Source organism: Panulirus ornatus, chromosome 32 (genome assembly GCF_036320965.1).
Source record: "Panulirus ornatus isolate Po-2019 chromosome 32, ASM3632096v1, whole genome shotgun sequence".
NCBI classification, from domain to species: Eukaryota; Metazoa; Arthropoda; class Malacostraca; order Decapoda; family Palinuridae; genus Panulirus; species Panulirus ornatus.
In genome coordinates this window covers 6811671-6836710 of record NC_092255.1, presented here as the reverse complement: position 1 = coordinate 6836710, position 25040 = coordinate 6811671, and the positions used below count along the sequence as shown (strand labels likewise).

Genomic DNA, 25040 nt, shown 5'->3' with positions numbered 1-25040 from the left:
CATATGCCATGAAAAATCCTTTTCCAAGATAATGAGGAGTCTCCATCTGGGGTCCTTATGATGTAAATTGATGTTACAATAAAAACCTTGTGTGAAAGATTTAATGGCTGTATTATTTCCAATTTTAAGCTTTGTTCTACCTTTGATAACACAGCAATATGTATGTGGAATGAGCTGGCAAGACTAGGGTTTGGGAATATGTTTACATAGGGGGTTCCCTTAGGAGTCAATTTCTATTTGCTGGCATTTTCTGTGGTTCAGGAATGGCCAGGTCCCAAGGTTGCCAGATGAAAGAGGTTCAACCTTTATTTCATTTTAAGATACTTTTTATCACTACAAATTTTAATTCACTTTAGTATTAAGAACTGATTCCTGGTCTACTCCAAGTCAAACATGACTCCTAAGGCAGCAATATCATTTTCCTCATACTGGCTGACACTAGCAGATGATGCAGCTTGTAGCTTTGGTTTGCTTGATGACTGACTCACATTTCCATATACTGAAAGTTATGTTAATCTTCTTGGTACTTGGGGAGGTAGACTTGGAACTTAGAGAAGTAGAATTAGCACTTGAGTGACACTTAGGCATCTTGAAGTAATGCTGGGAACTGATCGACTTTGCACATTGTTGCAGATTATAGAGAAGGATAGCTTGAGTCCACACAGTATGGCATTAGAGTGGGAAATAGCTGGTGGATGTGGCAGGCCTAGATGAGGGGTCTGTTCTGTCACCTTGGGGGACCTTTTGATTGCCATCAGCGGATCATCATGGTAGCCCATACATAATTTTGTTGGGCTTACACCATGAAGTAATGGAGTTTGTCAGCTGGATAATGCAAGTCCAGTGTATGCATTTTCAGGGTGTATTACTGGTGTACACTAGCTACATACTTTCAGTAGGCTAAGCTGAAGCTCCTCTAGCCTACAATTGCCTACTGTGGACTAGTGTTTCTGTTCTGATGTATTGTAAATATTTTTGTTATAGATTCAATCCCTGCAGTTGATTGCATAGAGTAGTTTGATATATGTTATTGTGTGTTTTGAAATACAAAAATGCATTAATATTACGGGTAAAATGAAAATTGAATCTGATTTTTTGTTCATATCCTTTTAAACGAGTCTTACGTCTTACAGTGCTTTCAGAAACACACGTCACTGGGATGCTGATATTCTGTTGTACTGGTAGATATTTCGTAGAACTTTCCATTTGTACTTATGTTGCACATTATACTTAGCTTAATAATCTTACATAACTGATTGTTTTGTAATATGAAATGTATTATAAGGGTCTTGGTGAGCTGAATATTATATTTGGTATTTTGATCTCTGACAACACTTTTTATTTGCCATGCATATGAATATGCAAGGGGAAATGGATATAGTCTCTCATTTAACCCTACAGTTAAGTAAGTACTTCACTAAATACAAGTGGAATGTATTACATATATTTATAAGTGAAAATAATGGGTTAGGAGATAAGATGCATAACATACACACAGTGATAACCCCTCATGATGGGTCTGGGGGAGGAGTGAGGAGCATAAGGTAGGTACTGGTATGCCTAGGGTATCCCTACAAAATTTAGGTTGATTTATACATGAGTTATATTATAAAAAGAAAAATCAGGATTTTTTTAATTGAATGTTTGCAGTGGGGGTGGGAGGGATTTGGGGGGTTGACAATGACTTACTCATGAAATTGAACTATACACAAGTATAAATGATAATAGTGGGGAGCAAGAAATAAGTTGTCAAATGTATTGATTTCAATTCTTTTTTTAAAGAGATACTAATTTAGATTTTGGAACTTCTTGCAGTTGATGTTATCTTTATTGTAGCTAGTGTGATGGCAAAATTGTGTTGATCATGACCATTTTAAATGAAAAGAAAAAGAATAGTAAGGGAAAAGAATAGTAAGGGAAAAAGAATAAAAGGACTTTATTATCCTCAACTGTTTTTTGGCCTGGCTCTTAAAGCTGAAAAGTTTATAGTAGGAGAGGACAACCTTTTTTTTGACAAACAACTGAGGTGTGCTGTGACTTTTTACTTTTTGGACAATATTTGATCCTCGCTGCCTATAGAAACACTGTGCTGTAGTTGCCCTCTGCCAGTGACCTGTCAAGGGTGACGCACAAACGGCTAAGAAGCAGCACTGGAGTTTAACAGTTATGCCGAGGATTTTGGCACTGAATGTGAATGTAAATGGGATGACTGGTGAGAGTAAAAGGAGGGAGCATGTGGAGAGGTTTAAAAAGTTGTATTTAAGATGTGCTGGGATTGGGGAAACTCATATCCTTGGAATGAAAATGGAAATGATGAATGCAAGATGTGGGAGGGCATGGAAGGAGATGTGGTATGAACGGGAATGAGTGAAAATTGTCTAGGAAGAGGGAAAGAAGGATTTGCACTTTTGCTATCAACAAGAGTGTGGGGGGGTATTACAGGGCATGGATAGAATGGATCAAGAATAATGTGGGGGAAATGAAAGATTGGATTGTGAAGAATGCATGGGTATGTGAAAATGCACCTGTGAATATGAAGACTATTAGCTAAGGATGAGATGAAGCTTTACTGGAGAAATTTGAATGACAGTATGAATAGTTTTGAGAATGAGAGAAACATGGTTGTGTTGGGTGATATGAATGTGAAGTGGGATGTGATGAAATTAGTGAGATAATTGGTACATGGGGAGTGCCTGGAGTAAATGAGAATGGAAGTTAGCTTGTGGATATTTGGGCTGAGGAGTGTATTCCTTGCAGATACCTTTATTTCATCACAAGATGATCCACAAATATACATGGATAGAGAATGACAGAGGAGAAGATCAAAAGGCTTTGATTGACTATGTAGCAGTGGATGAAAAGTTGAGGGAGTTCGTGCTAGATGCTAGAGTTGTGAGAGGATTCTTTGGTGACTGACCATTTTGAAGTTCTTGTGGGGATGAAGATCAGGGAAAAGTGGAGGTATGGTGTAACGAAGGGTGGAGGGGTAGAAATATTGGCAAGCGAGATGAATCAGAAAACATGCAGAGAGGACTATGAAGGGAAGGTAACTGAAAGCTTAGATGGAAGTGCAGTGAATGTAGAGATGGAGTTGTGTGTGAATGAGGTGTTTAAGATGTTTAGAGAGGCATTATTAAAGGTTGTAGAATTAGTAGTTGGATACAAGGTCATGAGTTATCAGAATAAAAGGGCATTGCATGGTGGACAGAGATTGAAAATGCTGTGGAAGAGAAGAAAAAAGCATATGGTAGATTGCTTGATAGGAATGAACCAGTGAAAGTTCAGCAAAGGAGGAGGTAAGAATATAAAGTATGTAAGCAGAATATTTAGAAGTGGATAGAGGAGGGCAAAGAAAGAGTAGATGAGGATTTTGGGAGAAAGTTAAGTGGAAAATTTCTAGATAATAAGAAACTATACTGGAAGGAAGTGAAAAAGGAAAGAGTTGGATGTAAGAATGGAAATGCGGATGTGATAGGTAAGGAAGGGGAGTTGCTGAATCAAAAGAAGGAAGTGTAAGGAAGATAGAAAGAGTGTTTTGAAGAACTGATGAATGTGGGAGAAAGGGAGGCAGCAGTTGTTACATGCATGGGTATGGAGGATGGAAGGAAGAGGATACAAGTGCAATGGCCTATAGCAAAAAGGGAGGTTAGAAGGGCAATTATGAGGGAGATTAGATTACAAAAGTTGTTGGGATGATGTTAGTAAAGACTAGAGAAATTTATGGTTTGATAAAGAGTTTAAATCAACACACATTCTTTGCATGAAAATCTGCATGACTCTAGGAAGAGCAGACACGAAGGTAGAATGTTGTGCAGAAGGAATTAGTTCCTTTGTCCAGTAAGCTGGTCTTCTTATGTAACAAGCATCAGAACATGGTCACACAGACCACAGCTAAAAAGTAAAGTTTTGTGGAAGGGATATGGGACATGGCCATATGAAGATGACCTCTACCATATAGTTAGCACAACTGGAGGTTCCCCCAGCTGGCAAAGCAATATTTGTCCCAAGGAAAGTCAGTATGAAAGCTGCATAAGGAAGAACATTGAGATCTCTTAGACTGTCAAAGTTGATTTTTTAAGGGTGATACAGGAAAGTTGTGTCCTGATGGAGGTGACTGAAAAAAAAGATAAGATCCCAAGGGAGCAGACAGAGAGGGTTCATAGTTGAAAAAAAAAGTTGAGTATGCCAAATAATTTGTAACCTTCAGGAACTTGTGTTGGGTATATTGCCCTTTTACTGTTTTGTGCATCATATGGTGAATTACATAACACCAGCTCTGCATGTCGTATGATTTTCAATAGTTTCTGTCTTCACGTAAGATCCCAGCTGATGTTTACCTTTGTTAGTTACATGTATATTAAACTAGTAGCCTACTACTAAAGCTGGAAAAAATGCCAGCACTGCATTCACCCATAGATCATTTTGGGAGGTGCATATATGTCAGCTTGGCATGATGACACCTGTACTTGCACACTAATTTGAATACATTGCAGCTTCACTGATTCTGTATTCAGAAATTTAAAAATTCCAGTTATTTACCATTTTTACTTATATTAGAATACAGAAACAAATATCATGGCAGTGGGAAAATATAGCAAATTTTGAAGTAAAGTTAGCATTCCATGTGATGGCCAGATCTTGTACAGCAGCATGCATGACATGGAGGTGAATTAGGAAACAAAATTTCATTGTGATTCAGAAAAAATTCCACATTTTGATCTGAAAGTGATAAGTTGGACATTCAGAATGTTGAATGCCCTAGAGATACTAAATCCAAACAAACCACTTCGTCTTGATGATATCTCTCCGTGAATACTGAAAGAAGCTAGCTGACAGTTAGTTTTTCGTGTTACAAAGTACTTACCCAATCATTGCAAGAACAGTAAATCTTTGATAACTGGAAGTTACCTACCACAACAACAATTTTCAAAAGTGATAACAGGAAATGTTTTTTGACCATTTCCCCATTAGCCTCACTTTGGCTCTGGTTAAAGTATTTAAAACAATATTTAAGAGATAAAATTTGTTAAAAATCCAGAAGAAAATAGATTAATAACAACTATCAACTTGGTTTCAGAATAAGGTATCTTGTTTAATAAATTTGGATGAATATTTAGTGATATATACGACAGTTGGACGATTCTTTTCTATTTTTCATCATACACATATATACACATCAAAAATCTAGAGATAGCTTTACCAAGTAGAATCTCAGAATTTGTCAATGACACCAAATTGGAAAACTTAGCCAACTTTGTGCAAGACTACCTGAAGATGGATTTAGGTAAACTGATTGAGTGAACATTTATTTGGCAGATGGATGTAGGCAAATCCAAATTTATGCACTTTGGTGTCAAAAATATATATAAATCATATGTACAGATGCTTGGTAAATCTCTACGAGAAGTTAAAGAAGAAAAAGACAGTAGTGATATCACCATCAGTAATTACCTCAAATATGGCAAACAATGTCTAGCTGCTTACAATAAGCCCAATTGGATGCTAGGTTTCTTAGATAGAAATGTAAAGTACAAGACAAAGGGCAATACTCACCCCTTACAGAAAGCCATGGTTAGACCTCATTCAGAGTATGTCATTCAGTTCTGGTCACCAAACCTGGTCAGAGATGAAGAAGAACATTAGTGAATTCAAATAAGAGAACCAAACTAATCCCTTCACTTAGAAATAAACAGTACAAGGAAAGACTTAAATACTTTAGCATGTGGGGTGACCTGATAGCAGTGTTGAAAATACTAGATAATTTCTGTGGCACCATACAAAAATTTCTTCATCTTAGATAGAGACACCTACCAGACATAATGGTATGAAGATATAAGGTGGATATTATAGCAATGTAAGGAAATTTTTTTTCACTTGTGCATAAAGTGATGTAGCATTGGAATAAACTTCCTCTGATGGTGAAGCATTGGAATGTACTACCTTTTGAAGTAGTAAATGCAAGACTATAGATCCTGTTAAATTGAGGTTAGACCTATGAATACCATCAGATTGAAGCTATACATATATTTCAATGACATCTCTTATCAGTAAGGGAACTATATTCTCATTAACTATTCTTTGTTTTTTCAGAATACAGCCTCTGAGCAGATATCAAACTGTTTAGAAACTTTTGCCATTGCACGTTTTCCTTTAAGATTTCCATGCCAGTATCTTATCACAGTACTACATAGTATTTTTCACATCTTTTTCCAGCCAGCGGTTAAGCTGGAGGGAGAGGTGGATGGGGAGGTGCCTTCTGCATTGCTATCCTGTTTCTGCCACTATATTTATTTTTTCATTATTTTTTATAGACAGCCTTGTTATCAGGTCTCCTGTTATCAGTCCTTTATGTAACTATGACCTCTAGGGATTGACACCAATGATTTGCAAATTCTGAGATTCCAGACACCTTGGAAGAAGTGTGTCATTGATGTCATCTACATGACAGTCTCTGATTGGCTGAAGGTGGGCGTATTGGGAGGATAGCGATGATTGGCGAAGCCAGTGTTTCCCCACTAGAAAGATATAGGTTTGGAAGGTTCATACCCTGATTTTCTTTGAATACATCATAGAAATTCTTTCACGCTTGTGGGTCAGCACCTTAAAGAGAAAGGATCTCTCAAATTTCAAAACATATGTTTTTAAATCCGAAGCCAAACCTGTTTCCGAGAGAGCCAGATATGTTTTTGAGCGAAGTGATGTGCTTTTTCCACTCCAGGAGTTTTTAGTTCACCCCATTGTTTGAATATGTATTTGTTGAGAACCCTGTTATTTGTAGGGCTGGCTACTGGGAGAAGCTCAGCGAGTTGTATTCCTTTTTAAGGAAAAGGAATTACAGTATTTTGTTTTGGAAGGAATAGGACAGTTCTTACATTGTGCCCCACTTCATCTTTTGTGGCTAAAAATTAAACTCCTTATCAGAAAGCTTCCCGAGTTACAATTGATAGCTTCCTTTGAGGAAATATATTATGCTTAGCTCAGTTTTTGCATTATGCTGGGAGTGTAATGACTGAGAAATGTCTGTTAATTCTGGGAGTCAAGTTTCATATTCAAGAATGAAAGTTTCATAGTTGGTTAGGAGAATGTCTAGGATTGTCCATTCGAGTATTGGTGGTAGAATGCATGATTGGGGAGAGTTTCAGAACTCCTTATCTTGAATCCAAAAAGATTTTTGCTAATGATTGATTGGAGAGACAATTGATATCTTTACAAAGATGGACGCTAACCCTTGGAAGTGAGAGATGGGCTAGGACTTCAGCAAGTCATTTGTGTCTTAAACAGTCCATCCCAGTAGAGAATGAATATGAACATGTTGATAAGTTCAGATGTTTAGTTCAGACTGTTTAGGGGAAATGACAATTTACTGAAAAAATTGGCTTTGAGTTTGTGAGAATTTTCAGCAAGATTCCCGATTTACCCTCGCCAATCACCTGGCCTGCCTATCCTTGTAAAGGTTGTAGTAACCTTCTAATGACCTTTGCAGTCAAAAACTCTTAGTAAGAGTGGCAGCTGAGCAGGTTCAAGAAATCATATCTGATGGCAAAGGAGTTCAGTTGGGTGTAAAATTTCTGTGTGTTTTGTAAGCAGAGTTTTTGGACTACCCTCAAGGCATATTATGACTAAACCTTTTGCATGCATTAAATGTAACTGTGGCTGTATTGTTCATGTGTTCTCATACTTTGTGTAATTTATTCTGCTAACTTGTAGGGAAATTCTTGGTAGGGGCAAATTAGTATAGGATAGACATGTTTTTCACTAGTGTAAAGCCTCTTATGTTTTCATTAAGATTGAAGAAAAAATGCACACTGATTTCTTTGGTCGAGAAGATGGAATTTATTGATATAAAAAAAATCAGATATTTTTTTTTCCTTTTATTATTATGCATGAGCTCATATGCTTTATTTTTTTCAGATCACAATAGTCTATTGTGTTATATTTTTTCCTCAGGAATGGTTACTGCCTCAGAAATGAGAGTGCTTGAAGAATTTGAGATGGCCAGCAAGCGTAACAACTACACTATATGGTTTGGTCATTACCCAACTTCGTGCATACTCTCACCAGAGCCAGGGATACGACGTGTCATGGGTCGTGGATTAGCTTACATGTGTGGTCACCTACACACACTGGGTGGCCTTGTTCCAAACATGTACACACGTCAGCACACTGGCTCATTAGAACTTGAGTTGGGAGATTGGAAAGATGGACGGATGTAAGTTGCTAAGCTAATTAATACTTACAATACTTTTACTCTTTCTTACTCTCTATGTTTTGGATTCAGTAGGGAGAAGTGCAGTTTACCTCAAATCATATCACATCATTCCACCACATGATGCAAACTGCTTTACATGCCACTTCACCTTCTATCACCAGTACACTGAACAGCAACCATTAATAAGAATGCCCTCCTTATACTTAGCATTCTTTCCCCACACTTTTTATAAATGCCATTTCCTCCCTTTCTAATGCTTTCCTACATCAAAGAGTGTATGACTGTTTAAAGTGTGGAAAATACTGACATCTTTTGTCTCAGCGTTAATACATAGTCCTGTTAGTGCTAGGCACGTCGTGTCAGTATGTCATCGTTTGTACACAGGTGCCAGATACAGTGATCTTTCATCATGATGGAGCTGTTAAATACTTCTTCCCTTGTTCTTGCAAGACAGAAAGAATAAATACTTCTGCTTAATTATCTGTGAAGTTAATCTGCAGAATTTTTTGACAAAACCTCTGTGCATTGCTGTCTGTCTCGTAATGTTATGTTTTGTTGAACTGTTTCATGGTGGCATAGAAAACATTTACATGTGGTTATTTTTTTTTTTTTTTTTTTTTTTCTTTGTCGCTGTCTCCCGCATTTGCGAGGTAGCGCAAGGAAACAGACGAAAGAAATGGCCCAACCCAACCCCATACACATGTATATACATACGTCCACACACGCAAATATACATACCTACACAGCTTTCCATGGTTTACCCCAGACTCTTCACATGCCCTGATTCAATCCACTGACAGCACGTCAACCCCGGTATACCACATCGATCCAGTTCACTCTATTCCTTGCCCTCCTTTCACCCTCCTGCATGTTCGGCCCCGATCACACAAAATCTTTTTCACTCCATCTTTCCACCTCCAATTTGGTCTCCCACTTCTCCTCGTTCCCTCCACCTCCGACACATATATCCTCTTGGTCAATCTTTCCTCACTCATTCTCTCCATGTGCCCAAACCATTTCAAAACACCCTCTTCTACTCTCTCAACCACGCTCTTTTTATTTCCACACATCTCTCTTACCCTTACGTTACTTGCTCGATCAAACCACCTCACACCACTCATTGTCCTCAAACATCTCATTTCCAGCACATCCATCCTCCTGCGCACAACTCTATCCATAGCCCACGCCTCGCAACCATACAACATTGTTGGAACCACTATTCCTTCAAACATACCCATTTTTGCTTTCCGAGATAATGTTCTTGACTTCCACACATTCTTCAAGGGTCCCAGGATTTTCGCCCCCTCCCCCACCCTATGATCCACTTCCGCTTCCATGGTTCCATCCGCTGCCAGATCCACTCCCAGATGTCTAAAACACTTTACTTCCTTCAGTGTTTCTCCATTCAAACTTACCTCCCAATTGACTTGACCCTCAACCCTACTGTACCAAATTACCTTGCTCTTATTCACATTTACTCTTAACTTTCTTCTTTCACACACTTTACCAAACTATAACATGTGGTTATATATCAGTATATCTGTGGTAGTAATTGAGAGAAAAAATACTACAGTTTGCATTTAAGTATGGAAAAAGCATAGTTTTGATTAAAGTAATTTTCCAGAAACACATTACTGATGTTAATCAAGGGCTTCATGTATTATCTTTTTCCAAAAATTGGAACAGAGGAAGGAGCTAATTGAAGGAATGTTTTTGAAGGCTCAGCTGAGATGGTACAATGTGCATGGTTTTAACTATGATGAGAGAAACCTAGATGACCTGAGCCTTACAATGTTGAAGGGTAAGGGGGAAGAACTATTTGGGAATGTTTAGAAGATAAGGTCTGGAGTTACTGAGAGCACAAGATTCAAGGAAAGGGTGGCAGGCGGTAAGTTTGATATGGAATGAGGTGTGTGACTGTCTTTTATGAGTTCAAAAAGTTGAGTTCACTGTTGGTGTGGTCTGGAATGAAGATTGACCATTTGAAGTTAGTGATTGTTTGTGCTTATGCACCAGAAAGTAAGAGGAGTGAAGAAAGGGGACACATTTTGGGAGGAGCAGAGTTAATTCTTTGTAAAATTGGATGCAAGAGATTGAATTGTAGTACAAGGGGATCTGTATGTGCAGGTGACTGATGTGGAAATTCAGGGAATTATTGTGGGCTAGGGGTTCCTTATGTGTATGACCATGGAAAAATTATTGTGTTGTATACAAAAAGAGGAAAGATGTTTGGGAAGACATGGTTTAAGAAAGGGTACATGTAAATCATGTGTGGTGAGTGGGGTTGAGGGTCAACAGGTGTTGATGGATTATATGTTAATTTGCAGGAGTGCAGAAAAGGGATTGTTGGATGTGAATGGGCTGAGAGTGGCTGCAGGGAGGATGTGATTATTTTTTGATGAAGGCAAGATGACTGTTGTTGGTTGGTTTAGTAAAAGAGGAAATGGTCTATGAAAAGTAAATGAATGAGTTTGGAATAGGAGTTTTGTGCAGAGATACCATGAGAAATTAAATGAAAAATGGCATAATTGGGAGCAAATGAGACTGAGGGAGTCCCTGGAATTTACTTGACATCGTCTTCAGATTTTTTCTACCCCTACAGCAAGGGCTGATTCTTAGCTGCTGTTTTGCATTGTTGTTTAACCAAACTGTTTAAGGCTTCAACCTGCAGGCCTATATATCCTGCTCAGCCTGGTTGGTTTAGAACTAATTGAATTTCGTCACTCTTCATTCCATAGTATCCTTGTATTTTAGTTTCTACAAATGGGAACAGGAGCCAAAAACAAAGTGCTCTTCTTCTTCAAAGCCTTAGGCTAGGATGTCTGAATGTGCATGGATGTAACCATTGTGAGAAGGGAGGGAGGGACAGGTAGTATGTTTGCTGAGAAGAATCTGGATGTTTTGTCTCAGAGTGAAAGTAAACTCAAGGAGAAGGAAGAAGAATGATTGTTTGGGAATGTCCAAGGGGTAAAGTCTGGGGTTAATTTGAGGGCAAGAGCAAAGGAGGGGATGGCACTTTTGCTGAGGGAAAAGTTCTTGTAATGTGTTAGTATTTGTGTGAAAGCAAAGGAAGGGATGGCACTTCTGCCAAGGGAAGAGCTGTGAGGATGTATCAAGGAGTAGAAGAAAGTGAGTTGTAGACTAATGTAAGTGATTATCAGTGCTTATTTATCTGGTAGCAAGGGGAGTGAGAAGAAGAGGCAAGTTTTTAAGGAGGAACTGAGTTAGTAAGTCAGCAATTTTACTGCAAGGGATTGAATATCAGCAATGAGAAATTGAATGCAGGAGTGAGTGATGTGGTAGTTAGTGATATGATTGGGGGACATGGGACACCCTGTGTAAAAGAAATTGATGAGCAGCTTGTTGACTGTGTGCTGATAAAGATCTGGTCATTTGGAATACGCTGTTTAGGAAAGGTGCATCCTTAAGTGTTTGAGGGTGAAAGAGGTATTTAGTGAATGGGCTTTATTGGATTATTTGCTAATTGATAAACATACAAAGGAGAAACTGTTGGATGTGAATGTGCTGAGAAAGGCAGTGGTGGGATGTCGTATCACTGTTTGGTGGAGGTGAGTCTCCAAGGAGTAGCTTTAAGAAAAGAGAAAATCATCTGGGTGTGAAGAGGGTGGTGAGCATGAATGATCTTGGAGAAAAGACTTGTTTTTGAAGATACCAAGAGAATTTGGATGAAGGTATTTGAAACATTGTGTTCTTGTTTTGGTAAAATGTGTTGCATATGGAAGGTGGAATGTCGGCATTTGGGGAAGGTATTGAGTGTTGGGAAGAGGAAGGTAATTTGATAGTGAAAGAGTTAAAAAGTGGAGTACAGGTAATACCAGCAAGGAAGAAGTACAAGTGAATGGGAGATATACAAGAGAAAGATGTAGGGGCGGAAAAAGAGGGCAGCTGAGAGATGGAGTTAGAGATTATCTGCAAGCTTCAGGGAGAATATTAGAAAAGGTTTCAGGTGAGTATTGTGAGAAGAACAAACAGGATCATCAGAGAGGAGCATATGGGGAAGTGATAACAGACAAAGAAGAGGGAAAGAGATGGCATGAATATTTTGAAGGATTGTTGAGCATGTTAGTTAACAAGATGACAGGTGTTGGGTGTTTGAGATGTGGAGATATGTGAAGCAAGAGAACCATGGCAAATGGTTTGGTGAAAAGAGAAGAGCCGGTGAAAGCTTTGCATACACAGAGAGTGGCTAGGCAACTGGAGTTATTGGAATTATGGCTGAGTTTGTCAAGAAAGTGATGACATTGTTGATTGTTTTGTCAGGATTTTCAATGTTTTTGCCAGAGATCTGATAGAATGCCTATATATTGCCATTACATAAAGGCAAGGGGAACAAAAGTGAATGCTCAAATTACAGACATACACTTGTAAGTCTCTTGAGTATACTTAGTAATTTGTAAGGGGGAATGCTGATTGAGAGGATGGTGACATGCATAGATATATAGTATTTGGTTGGAGCAATGAGGCTTAAGGAGTTGTAGATTATGTGTGAATCAGATGTTTGTTTTGAAGAAGTTGTGTGAGAAATACTTAGAAGAGAAAGAGAGGGATTGGTGTGCGGCTGTTATGGATCTGGTGAAACTTTATGATAGGGTTGATAGAAATGCTTTTTGGAAGATGGTATGAATGTATGGGAAGGAAGAAAGTTAATAGAAGCATAGTTTTACTTGGTCAGATGTTTTTGCAAAGCTGAGGAAAATGTGTCCATTCTTTTCCCTTGCATTAGTTTCACATATGTCACTGTAGTGAATTTTTGTAGTAGATTTATTTGTGTACTTTTGCACGGAACAAATTTGTGGTGGCCTTTGTTTATGGAGTTGTTACTATCAAGATCTTCCATGCTGTGTTTCATTTTTCACTCTTTCATATACTTTTATTTATGTGATGTTGGCTAACTGGTCTGTGCTATATTTTTTTACATAACTGGATCACCTGTTGTATAGTGGTGTTATGCCATTTTGTGTGTATATGCTATACTACACAGAATTAACCTTTACTTTAGTAATTTATTTAGATAGCACGCCCAAGATGAAGATGGAAGAATATAATTAAGGAGGCTTAAGAGCATTTTGGCTTCTAATATAGGAGGGTAAGAGGTATAAACTGGAGTGAAGGAATTGAAATAATGAGGTATATAGAGATTGATTTGCTGCTGATAGGATGAACTAAGGTGTAGGTACCTTTTGATTTATGTGTAATTGATTTACACCATATTTAGAATAAAATAAACACCTTTTGCAGTTTACTTTAAGCTTAAATTTGGAATAATGCAGTCATCATCATCATCATCAACATTAGGCTGGCAGAGTTGTGGTATGGCATTGCAGTTGCTGTGCAAGAAGTGCACGTACTCATGGCACAGATGCAGTTTATAGTCATGGAGTGCCACAGTAATTTGTGTTTTAGTATACTGTATGTTTAGTGCATTTTACCCTTTGCATTATGCTACCAAAGTGTCTTTTAAGTTCTCTTGGTACCAGTGGTATGAAGAAGTGTAAGACCATCAACATTGAGGTTAGAATGGATGTACTCGAATGTTTTGAGAAAAGTGAATGAACAGCTGATGTTAAGCATGTTTTTGGACTTAGTGAATCTGCTTCATAAACCATTCATGGTAATGCAGGGAAGATCCATTTAAGACCTCGTATTCTTGAATTAAGCATGTTTTTGGACTTCGTGAATCTACTTCATAAACCATTCATGATAATGCAGGGAAGATCCATTTAAGACCTCGTATTCTCGAAGTTCGATTATGGGTGAAATTGATTGAATGTATGTTATAGTATTTTACTGTTGTTGGTACATATATACTTTAGCTTTTCATTAGGATGATATTTGGTGCTGCCTTATTGATAATGAAACCCTTAATTGCCATTGCATGCATTATTTGATTTACTTGTCTTTGATTCATTTGACCATTTTCAAGATTGTATCAATCATGTAAATTGAGAGGTCCCTTTATATGAAGTGGCTGAGTTAAAGAGTGGAGTATTATGCGGGGTTTATTTGCAGATGGTAGATGCAGTTTGGTATGATACATATGACAGCTGGAGACTGGATATGAGTAAGGGAGATCATTATTCATCTTTACATGATGCTGCCTGATAAAGGAGGGAAAGGCATTTAGGATTAAAGAAAGGATCTATGAAATATACAGACCCCTTGCCTACCATGGTTTTGCCAGTCATGGTTTTGAGTGTACACAGTAGAATAATGTATACTTTGTTGCTAAATGTGACATAAAGTTTTGAGTGTCCACATTTTTCACAGTGCCATCAAAATTTAATTCAAGCATAGGGCAAATGACATGTGATTGCAGGCAACCTGTAGCCCACCATTTCTAGGGAGAGAATGGAGGACTGTCAGGTTATGTTATAGTATTTTATAGTTCTTGGTACATGTATACAGTAGTTTTTCATTAGGTGCCATCTTGATTATGAAACTCCTTAATCTCTAGTGCTTGCATTATTTGAGTTACTTGTTTTTGATGCATGTGACCATTTTCAAGAATGTAAGTATCACATGAATTGAGAGGTCCCTGTATATAAAGTGGTCGAGTTAAACTGTGGAGTATTATGTGGGTTTTAGTTGTGTATGGTAGACACAGGTTTAGTACAATACATATGACAACTAGAGACGATATGAGTAAGTAAGATCATTGTTCATCTGTGCATGATGCTGCCTAATGAAGGAGAGAAAGGCAATTAGGATTAAAAAAAGGATCAGTGGAATATACAGAGACCTCTTGCGTACCATGGTTTTGCCAACCATGGTTTTAAGAATGTTTGGTAGAATAATATACCTTTTTTGCTAAATGTTACATTAAGTTTTGAGAGCCCACAGTTTTTCACAGCACCATTGAAATTCAATTCAAACATAGGGCAAGTGATATCTGATTGCAAGCTACTTGTGGCTCACCATTTCAAGGAAGAGACAGGAGGAGTGTCATAACTGGATGAAGTTGCTAGGGGAATCATTGAGTTAGCCTTTTATGCGGCTTAGCTGGCTGATTGCTTTGTGGGAGTGCAGAGGAACAGCATTAGTGGTAACATACTGCCATTTTATTATTCCTTATAGTTTTGTACTTCAGTTCTTTGAACTGTTATCAAATATATTGAATAAACACTGTTTTCAAGGTGTAGCATGCTTATTTTTAACTCAGAAGTGTTCATTGAAAGTATGTATCTCAAGGGTTAGTTCCCCTAACCCTATATTTCCCTTAAGCCCTGTACCTTGCTAACCACATTTTTGTCAGCCATGGCATCTTTCAGGATTGTAATCCTAGTTGTTGGCAGGAACTTTTGTAAAATGTTTATTATTACCATAACAGTTTTTTCAGGATCATATTAATTCATAGGCTTATTTGGTGTACAGTGGATGATAGATAATATGCATTTGTAACAATGCATTTGTGAAATGAAGGATTGTTTTTTGGAAAGTAGCAAAAGATGAGGGAGACTGTAATGTTGAAGGTGGAAGCTTACTTGAATATATATTTGTGTCTTTCCACTTAGGCTTGCGCTAACCATTTGGAAAATCTGTTAGTTCTCTACATCTGTGTCTTGTGAACACTCCTGAATTTCAGAAGCTCTCTTGTACCCAGTATGTCCACCTTTCTTAGGTCAGTAGGCTATTACATGGTGACCACCACTTCATTGTTGAAAATGGAAGTCATGTCAGGTTCATATGATAAACATGCCCCAACCTTCTCAATTTTCCTCTGTGTCTCTTGATAATCTGACTACATTGATTAATTTGTTTGATTACTAGTCTACCTCGCACACATTTGGGGGGAGTAGGTTGTTATTTCATGTGTGATGGGGTGGTGATGGGAATAGATAAAGGCAGACAGTATGAATTATGTGTATGTCTATGTGTGTATATATATGTATATGTTGAGATGTATAGGTATGTATATTTATGTGTGTGGACATTTATGCATATACATGTGTATGTGGGTGGGTTGGGCCATTTCTTTTGTCTGTTTCCTTGCGCTACCTCGCTAACGCAGGAGACAGCAACAAAGCAATATAAATAAAATGAATAAATACGTTTCTTTGAGGATCACCCAGAGGGGTTTGATTATTGCTGCCTTTGCTTTAGGTCATTCAAACTTTATCATAGGTCCAGATCTCAGCTGCTTACAGCAGCAGAGGCAACAATGTGATCTGATGTTTGGTCCTCATAGCACTAAGAATAAGGATGTCTCCAAAAGTTGAGAATAGGGCTCCCAAGAAAAAGTTTTATTTGGAAATATTTTGTTTTACTTATCTTTAATTCCTCCTTTGCAGCATACACTTGATTGGTATTTGAAATTTATTATGTGTTTTCTTCCAGAGTCGACTATATGATATTAAGAGCTAAAAGGAAAATTGAATATTTGGTTAGAGAGAAAATGTTGAGTGACTGACATTTGGGAAAGATAGAGAAATGACTAAGAATGTAGCATGAGAATGATATAAATCAAGGTAGAAGGATGTGAGAAAGAAGGGAATGGCATAGTTGAATAAGGATATGAAAATTGCAGTAAGGGAGAAAAGAGGGTTGTTAGATGAAGATGCCACAAGAAGGTATGTGAAAGAAGTTAATGGAAAAGGAAAGGATGAGTACTCATCAAGCAGTGAACAAGAAAAGTAAAGAGAGCAGATGAAGATTTGAAACAATCATTAATGGTGGTGGCCAGATCTGAGGTGTGATTATGAAATTCTTTTGGGGATAATGCAGATTTGGAAAGGCTCATCTATTTTTGTTGCTTGAATGGATTTTGGATGCAGATGGATTCTAGCTGTGCATGTATTGGTAAAAACCTTATCAGAAATTTTATATTCACATATGAATCACTGCAGTTGCTGTTGGCTCATCAGCACAGTTTTGACAAAAGTTTGATAGCACATGTTTAATTTCAATGGAGGAAAAATCTCTCCCATATCAAAGCTGTTTTCTTCAGGAAGATACAAATTACAGCTCCACTGGTGGTGTGGAACTTACTTTCAGACCCCCACAATGTCCTTCAAATAATCTATCTACCTAACTGTATCTCTCATGCCCATTTCCTGTAGGAACTCCCTCAAAGGGATGGCCATGGTTAGAGAGTCTCCATAACTATCCTTCAAATAGTATTTTCCTCTTCTCCTATTACTGCTTCTCAGTATTTTTACCATGCTGTGTACTCCTGCTCTGTCATTCCTGCTTTCCTCCAGTATGTAATTGCTTAGGGGAGCCCACATCTTTAAAATATATGATATTATTTTATAGTGATTGTTTTAGATTGTTGATAGCCACACTACTCTACAGAATTCTTCAACAAATGTTTTGAGTGCTGTTGTTGGATCTTTACCATATGAAAGTGTAAAGTGATTCAATACCCATAATGTTTAACAAAGGTTCTGTTGCTTTGACTTTGTTTTTGATGAGCTATAAGGAATATGGCATCTTCCTTTGTAATGTGTAGAAGTGAAACCATATTGATGAATTTCAAGGCAGAGAATGAATTGCTTAGATGTTGCTTTTTTAAACACAAAATTGTTAGTACAATTATTTTCTCCTCAATTCAGTTTCATTTTTTGATGGAGATACAAGCTCAAAGTTTGTTCATGATTTTTTTTATTATTCTTTGTCGTTGTCCCCCGCGTTAGCGAGGTAGCACAAGGAAACAGACGAAAGAATGGCCCCACAAAACTTTCCTTGGTTTACCCCGGACACTTCACATGCCCTGGTTCAATCCATTGACAGCACATCGACCTCAGTATACCACATCATTCCAGTTCACTCTATTCCTTGCATGCCTTTCACCCTCCTGCATGTTCAGGCCTCAATCACTCAAAATCTTTTTCACTCCATCTTTCCACCTACAGTTTGGTCTCCCACTTCTCCTCGTTCCCTCCACCTCTAACACATATATCCTCTTTGTCAGTCTTTCCTCACTCATTCTCTCCATGTTACCAAGCCATTTCAAAACACCCTCTTCTGCTCTCTCAACCACACTCTTTTTATTACCACACATCTCTCATACCCTTTCATTACTTACTCGATCAAACCACCTGACACCACATATTGTCCTCAGATTAATATGGGTAAAACTGAAAGTTGATGGAGAGAGATGGGTGATTATTGGTGCATATGCACCTGGGCATGAGAAGAAAGGTCATGAGAGGCAAGTGTTTTGGGAGCAGCTGAATGAGTGTGTTAGTGGTTTTGATGCACGAGACCGGGTTATAGTGATGGGTGATTTGAATGCAAAGGTGAGTAATGTGGCAGTTGAGGGAATAATTGGTATACTTGGGGTGTTCAGTGTTGTAAATGGAAATGGTGAAGAGCTTGTAGATTTATGTGCTGAAAAAGGACCGGTGATTGGGAATATCTGGTTTAAAAAGCGAGATATACATAAGAATACGTATGTAAGTAGGAGAGATGGCCAGAGAGCGTTATTGGATTACGTGTTAATTGACAGGCGCGCGAAAGAGAGACTTTTGGATGTTAATGTGCTGAGAGGTGCAACTGGAGGGATGTCTGATAATTATCTTGTGGAGGCTAAGGTGAAGATTTGTATGGGTTTTCAGAAAAGAAGAGTGAATGTTGGGGTGAAGAGGGTGGTGAGAGTAAGTGAGCTTGGGAAGGAGACTTGTGTGAGGAAGTACCAGGAGAGACTGAGTACAGAATGGAAAAAGGTGAGAACAATGGAAGTAAGGGAGTGGGGGAGGAATGGGATGTATTTAGGGAATCAGTGATGGATTGCGCAAAAGATGCTTGTGGCATGAGAAGAGTGGGAGGTGGGTTGATTAGAAAGGGTAGTGAGTGGTGGGATGAAGAAGTAAGATTATTAGTGAAAGAGAAGAGAGAGGCATTTGGACGATTTTTGCAGGGAAAAAATGCAATTGAGTGGGAGATGTATAAAAGAAAGAGACAGGAGGTCAAGAGAAAGGTGCAAGAGGTGAAAAAGAGGGCAAATGAGAGTTGGGGTGAGAGAGTATCATTAAATTTTAGGGAGAATAAAAAGATGTTTTGGAAGGAGGTAAATAAAGTGCGTAAGACAAGGGAGCAAATGGGAACTTCAGTGAAGGGCGCAAATGGGGAGGTGATAACAAGTAGTGGTGATGTGAGAAGGAGATGGAGTGAGTATTTTGAAGGTTTGTTGAATGTGTTTGATGATAGAGTGGCAGATATAGGGTGTTTTGGTCGAGGTGGTGTGCAAAGTGAGAGGGTTAGGGAAAATGATTTGGTAAACAGAGAAGAGGTAGTAAAAGCTTTGCGGAAGATGAAAGCCGGCAAGGCAGCAGGTTTGGATGGTATTGCAGTGGAATTTATTAAAAAAGGGGGTGACTGTATTATTGACTGGTTGGTAAGGTTATTTAATGTATGTATGACTCATGGTGAGGTGCTTGAGGATTGGCGGAATGCGTGCATAGTGCCATTGTACAAAGGCAAAGGGGATAAGAGTGAGTGCTCAAATTACAGAGGTATAAGTTTGTTGAGTATTCCTGGTAAATTATATGGGAGGGTATTGATTGAGAGGGTGAAGGCATGTACAGAGCATCAGATTGGGGAAGAGCAATGTGGTTTCAGAAGTGGTAGATGATGTGTGGATCAGGTGTTTGCTTTGAAGAATGTATGTGAGAAATACTTAGAAAAGCAAATGGATTTGTATGTAGCATTTATGGATCTGGAGAAGGCATATGATAGAGTTGATAGAGATGCTCTGTGGAAGGTATTAAGAATATATGGTGTGGGAGGCAAGTTGTTAGAAGCAGTGAAAAGTTTTTATCGAGGATGTAAGGCATGTGTACGTGTAGGAAGAGAGGAAAGTAATTGGTTCTCAGTGAATGTAGGTTTGCGGCAGGGGTGTGTGATGTGTCCATGGTTGTTTAATTTGTTTATGGATGGGGTTGTTAGGGAGGTGAATGCAAGAGTTTTGGAAAGAGGGGCAAGTATGAAGTCTGTTGTGGATGAGAGAGCTTGGGAAGTGAGTCAGTTGTTGTTCGCTGATGATACAGCGCTGGTGGCTGATTCATGTGAGAAACTGCAGAAGCTGGTGACTGAGTTTGGTAAAGTGTGTGAAAGAAGAAAGTTAAGAGTAAATGTGAATAAGAGCAAGGTTATTAGGTACAGTAGGGTTGAGGGTCAAGTCAATTGGGAGGTGAGTTTGAATGGAGAAAAACTGGAGGAAGTAAAGTGTTTTAGATATCTGGGAGTGGATCTGGCAGCGGATGGAACCATGGAAGTGGAAGTGGATCATAGGGTGGGGGAGGAGGCGAAAATTCTGGGAGCTTTGAAGAATGTGTGGAAGTCGAGAACATTATCTCGGAAAGCAAAAATGGGTATGTTTGAAGGAATAGTGGTTCCAACAATGTTGTATGGTTGCGAGGCGTGGGCTATGGATAGAGTTGTGCGCAGGAGGATGGATGTGCTGGAAATGAGATGTTTGAGGACAATGTGTGGTGTGAGGTGGTTTGATCGAGTAAGTAACGTAAGGGTAAGAGAGATGTGTGGAAATAAAAAGAGCGTGGTTGAGAGAGCAGAAGAGGGTGTTTTGAAATGGTTTGGGCACATGGAGAGAATGAGTGAGGAAAGATTGACCAAGAGGATATATGTGTCGGAGGTGGAGGGAACAAGGAGAAGTGGGAGATCAAATTGGAGGTGGAAAGATGGAGTGAAAAAGATTTTGTGTGATCGGGGCCTGAACATGCAGGATGGTGAAAGGAGGGCAAGGAATAGAGTGAATTGGATCGATGTGGTATACCGGGGTTGACATGCTGTCAGTGGGTTGAATCAGGGCATGTGAAGCGTCTGGGGTAAACCATGGAAAGCTGTGTAGGTGTGTATATTTGCGTGTGTGGACGTATGTATATAGATGTGTATGGGGGTGGGTTGGGCCATTTCTTATGTCTGTTTCCTTGCGCTACCTCGCAAACGCGGGAGACAGCGACAAAAAAAAAAAAATATACATTTTTGCTTTCCAAGATAACTTTCTTGCCTTCCACACATTTTTCAATGCTCCCAGAACTTTCAACCCCACCCCCACCCTATGGCTCACTTCCACTTCCATTGTTCCATCAGCTGCCAAATCCACTCCCAGATATCTAAAACACTCTCTCTCTCACCCCAGCTCTCATTTCCCCTCTATTTCACCTCTTGCACCTTTCTCTTGACCTCCTGCCTGTTTCTTTTATACATCTCCCATTCATTTGCATTATTTCCCTGCAAAAATTGTCCAAGTGCCTCTCTCTTTTGTTTCACTAATAATCTTACCTCTTCATCCCACCACTCACTGCTTTTTCTAATCTGCCCACCTTCCATGCTTCTCATGCCACAAGCATCTTTTGCGCAAGCCATCACTGCTTCCCTAGATACATCTCATTCATCCCCCACTCCCACTTACGTCCTTTGTTCTCACCTTTTTCCATTCTGTACTTAGTCTCTCCTGGTACTTCCTCACACGTCTCCTTCTTAAGCTCACTTACTCTCACCACTCTCTTCACCTTCTTTTTTGAAAACCTCTACAAATCTTCACCTTCGCCTCCACAACATAATGATCAGACATCCCTTCAGTTGCACCTTTCAGTACATTAACATCCAAAAGTCTCTCTTTCGCTCACCTATCAATTAACATGTAATCCAATAATACTCTCTGGCCATCCCTCCTACTGACATATGTATACTTATGTATATCTCTCTTTTTAAAGCAGGTATTCCCAATCACCAGTTCTTTTTCAGTGCACAAATCTACAAGCTCTTCACCCTTTTCATTTACAACACTGAACGCCCCTTGTACACCAATAATTCCCTCAACTGCCACATTACTCACCTTCGCATTCAAATCACCCATCACTATAACCCAGTCTCGTGCATCAAAACTACTAACACACTCACTTAGATGCTCCCAAAACACTTGCCTCTTTATCTCTCTTCTCATTCCTAGGTGCATATGCACCAATAATCACCCATCTCTCTCCATCCACTTTCAGCTTTACCCACATCAGTCTAGAGTTTACTTTCTTACACTCTATCACATGCTCCCACCACTTCAATTTCAGGAGTAGTGCTACTCCTTCCCTTGCTCTTATCCTCTCACCAACCCCTGACTTTACTTCCAAGACATTCCCAAACCACTTTTCCCCTTTACCCTTGAGCTTTGTTTCACTCAGAGCCAGAACATCCAGGTTCCTTTCCTGAAACATACTACCTATCTCTCCTTTTTTCTCATCATGGTTACATCCACATATATTTAGACACCCCAATCTGAGCCTTCGAGGAGGATGAGCACTCCCCGCGTGACTCCTGTTTCCCCTTTTAGAAAGTTGAAATACATGTTCATGATATACCACTTAATTTTGTTGGTTTGAAGGACAGTTAGTGATATAAAAAGAATGTATGTATTTTCCTTTGCAGTTTTCGGGTTGCAGCAGTAGACCATGGTCTGTTTTCTTTTACTGATGTGACACATGGTACATGGCCAATCATCCTTGTTACAAATCCTAAGCATGCATTGTTTGCTATGAAGCACCATGAACCACTTCACCTTATTCAGGCATCAACACATATCAGGTCTGTTTATGTTCTAATTGTAGTAATCAATATATATTAAGAAAGTTCATGTTAATCCAATAAGTGTATTGATAACATTATGTACGTAAGCTTACTCAAGATGTATTATAAAATATAGGAAATGAGAAAATTATGAGTGCAGTGAAATTTAACATTTTAGTAGAAGAATATTAAGGGTTAGATGAGATAGAAGAGAAGTAGAGGGATGTTGTATGGCAGGTGAACTGTATGAGATGAGGATGAGTAAGGAAAAATAACATGGGACGGAAGCAGTGCATAGCTCCATGAAAGAAAAGGTATAAAAGCTTGCTCTATGATGGTTCAGAATGTGGCAGATAGCAACTTGATGGAGAGTGAAACCCTACAAGTAGAACTAGTAATGGGAAGCCTTAAGGATGTTCACAAGAAGTTGAAAGTGGTTTAAGACCTAGGAATGATACCAACGGCATAGTTCACTGAAAATAAAGTATTCTTTTGGTAATGACATTAAAAGTTAAGGGAGAATTATCAGACATTAAGGTAAGAGAGTTGTGATTGGAAGAGGTGGAGGTGAAATTTACTAATGAACTTTAACCAAGTTTGTCCAGAGGGATACACAGTGGCAAGAAGGGATAGAGAAAATAAAGGAGTAGGGTATCGAACCCTCTCAATCAGGGATTCCATGAAATTCTTGGAAATATCAGTTTATGGTATCTTCAGACAACACATAATGGAGAAGATTACTGTGGATAGGATATGTATTGATAATACTTGTCATTTAAGACCTGCAGTATTGCATAACAGGTGAATCTACAAAATAATAAACTATGAGGGTGATGAAGGTAGCAACAAGATGCTTCCTCTTAGAAGAAGGTAAATTTTTGATAATGAGGAATTTCAGTTACAGAGAAATAGACTAGGAGAACCTAGATTCCCATGGAGACCTTGAGCATGGAGCCAGAAATATGCCTGCAGATTTATTGCAGCACCTCCTACCTTGATCATGGGTTCCATGCTAAGAGTGTTGTTACATTACAGGCAGTTCTTGTAAGATGCCTGGTCAAATTTAGATTACTTTTACTCTTGAACAGTATGTCATCTCTCTGTCTCCTAGAGGGTAGCAGTCTTGATTTTTCTGTTATCATAGACATGAAAAATTTGGAAATCCCATGTTCTCATGATTTCCCATAATACAGTGTGATAGGTAATCAGTGATGATGTAACTCTAGGCAATGGTATAAGCACTGATTTAATTTGCTTATACATGCAGTGGCATAGAAAGACTTCTCTTCCCCTCTCAACACCTTTACTATGTCAGAAAAAAGAGCATGAGATTTAGCTACCTCATGATTAGTGCATGAGGTTCTCCTTCCACAAAATGTCCATCAGGGAAGAAAGGTAATATAGTACAGTATATGACCAGGAACGTAAGTAAGGAATGAAGGACGGTGATACAGAGTGAAATATACCATGGTTCGAGGAGTAGGTCAATAACTCTCTTCTCTTTCCCTTTCATTAACCTCGCTATGTTTCAATAAGGTCCAGCCTTGATGTGGAATTTTGTCCATGACTTGAACCTTAAAAAGCATAAAAACTAGGGAAATGTAGGTGTCGTTAGACATCATCTGTCAGTAGTAAAAGTAACTAAGTGAGAAGGCACCTTTGATAAGGCTTTATTATTAGCAGCAGATAAAAAGAGTACAGCTCCCATTAGCTCACCGTACCCTGCTGTTACATGGAGTGCAGCTTTGAAGAAGAACCCTGTTAAAATGGATCATGGGGTTGCATACCCATATTGTAATTGAGGTGAGTTTACGTGTCTGTGTGTGGAAAGATGATACAATGCCAGATGAATGCCATAAACCCTAAGCTGGGCTAGTTCGGTGTAATGATGATATCCTTAGCAGCAATACCTGCAACATAGAAGCATAGTAGCAGAAAAGCATGGCAGCAATAGCAACAGCGGCATTGAATTAGTGAAGATTAGAATGTAGTGGACACGTCCTTGACCTGAACTGTAGGGTTCATGGTATAGGCATGTGGTTTTGAGGATGGAGTGAAGATGGCCTTTGACTTGACCCCCAAAATAACTTTAAGCTAGATTCAAGGCCAGCTGAAGAGGTTAGTACTGATAAGAACGTGAAAGAAAAAGTAACGAGTTGCCATTCTAGGTACTGCTAAGTAGTATATATTGGGGTATATAAGAATGATGGTCCATTGAAAGATGATGTAGACTTTGATTTTGTTCTTTTTTATAGGTGAAGGTGTGAATAGTTAATGTCAGTTTTATAGT

At 38.8% G+C, this 25040-nt stretch overlaps 1 protein-coding gene across 1 annotated transcript in view; it reads left to right on the top strand.

Annotated features, from left to right (window-relative positions):
- The window catches only part of LOC139759025 (transmembrane protein 62-like), a 163448-nt gene that overhangs the window by 50292 nt on the left and 88116 nt on the right, over positions 1-25040 (top strand). The window contains exons 6-7 of the mRNA XM_071680919.1: positions 7948-8209; positions 22613-22768. Of these exons, the coding sequence (XP_071537020.1) occupies positions 7948-8209; positions 22613-22768 (418 nt within the window). The remainder of the gene's footprint in view (positions 1-7947; positions 8210-22612; positions 22769-25040) is intronic.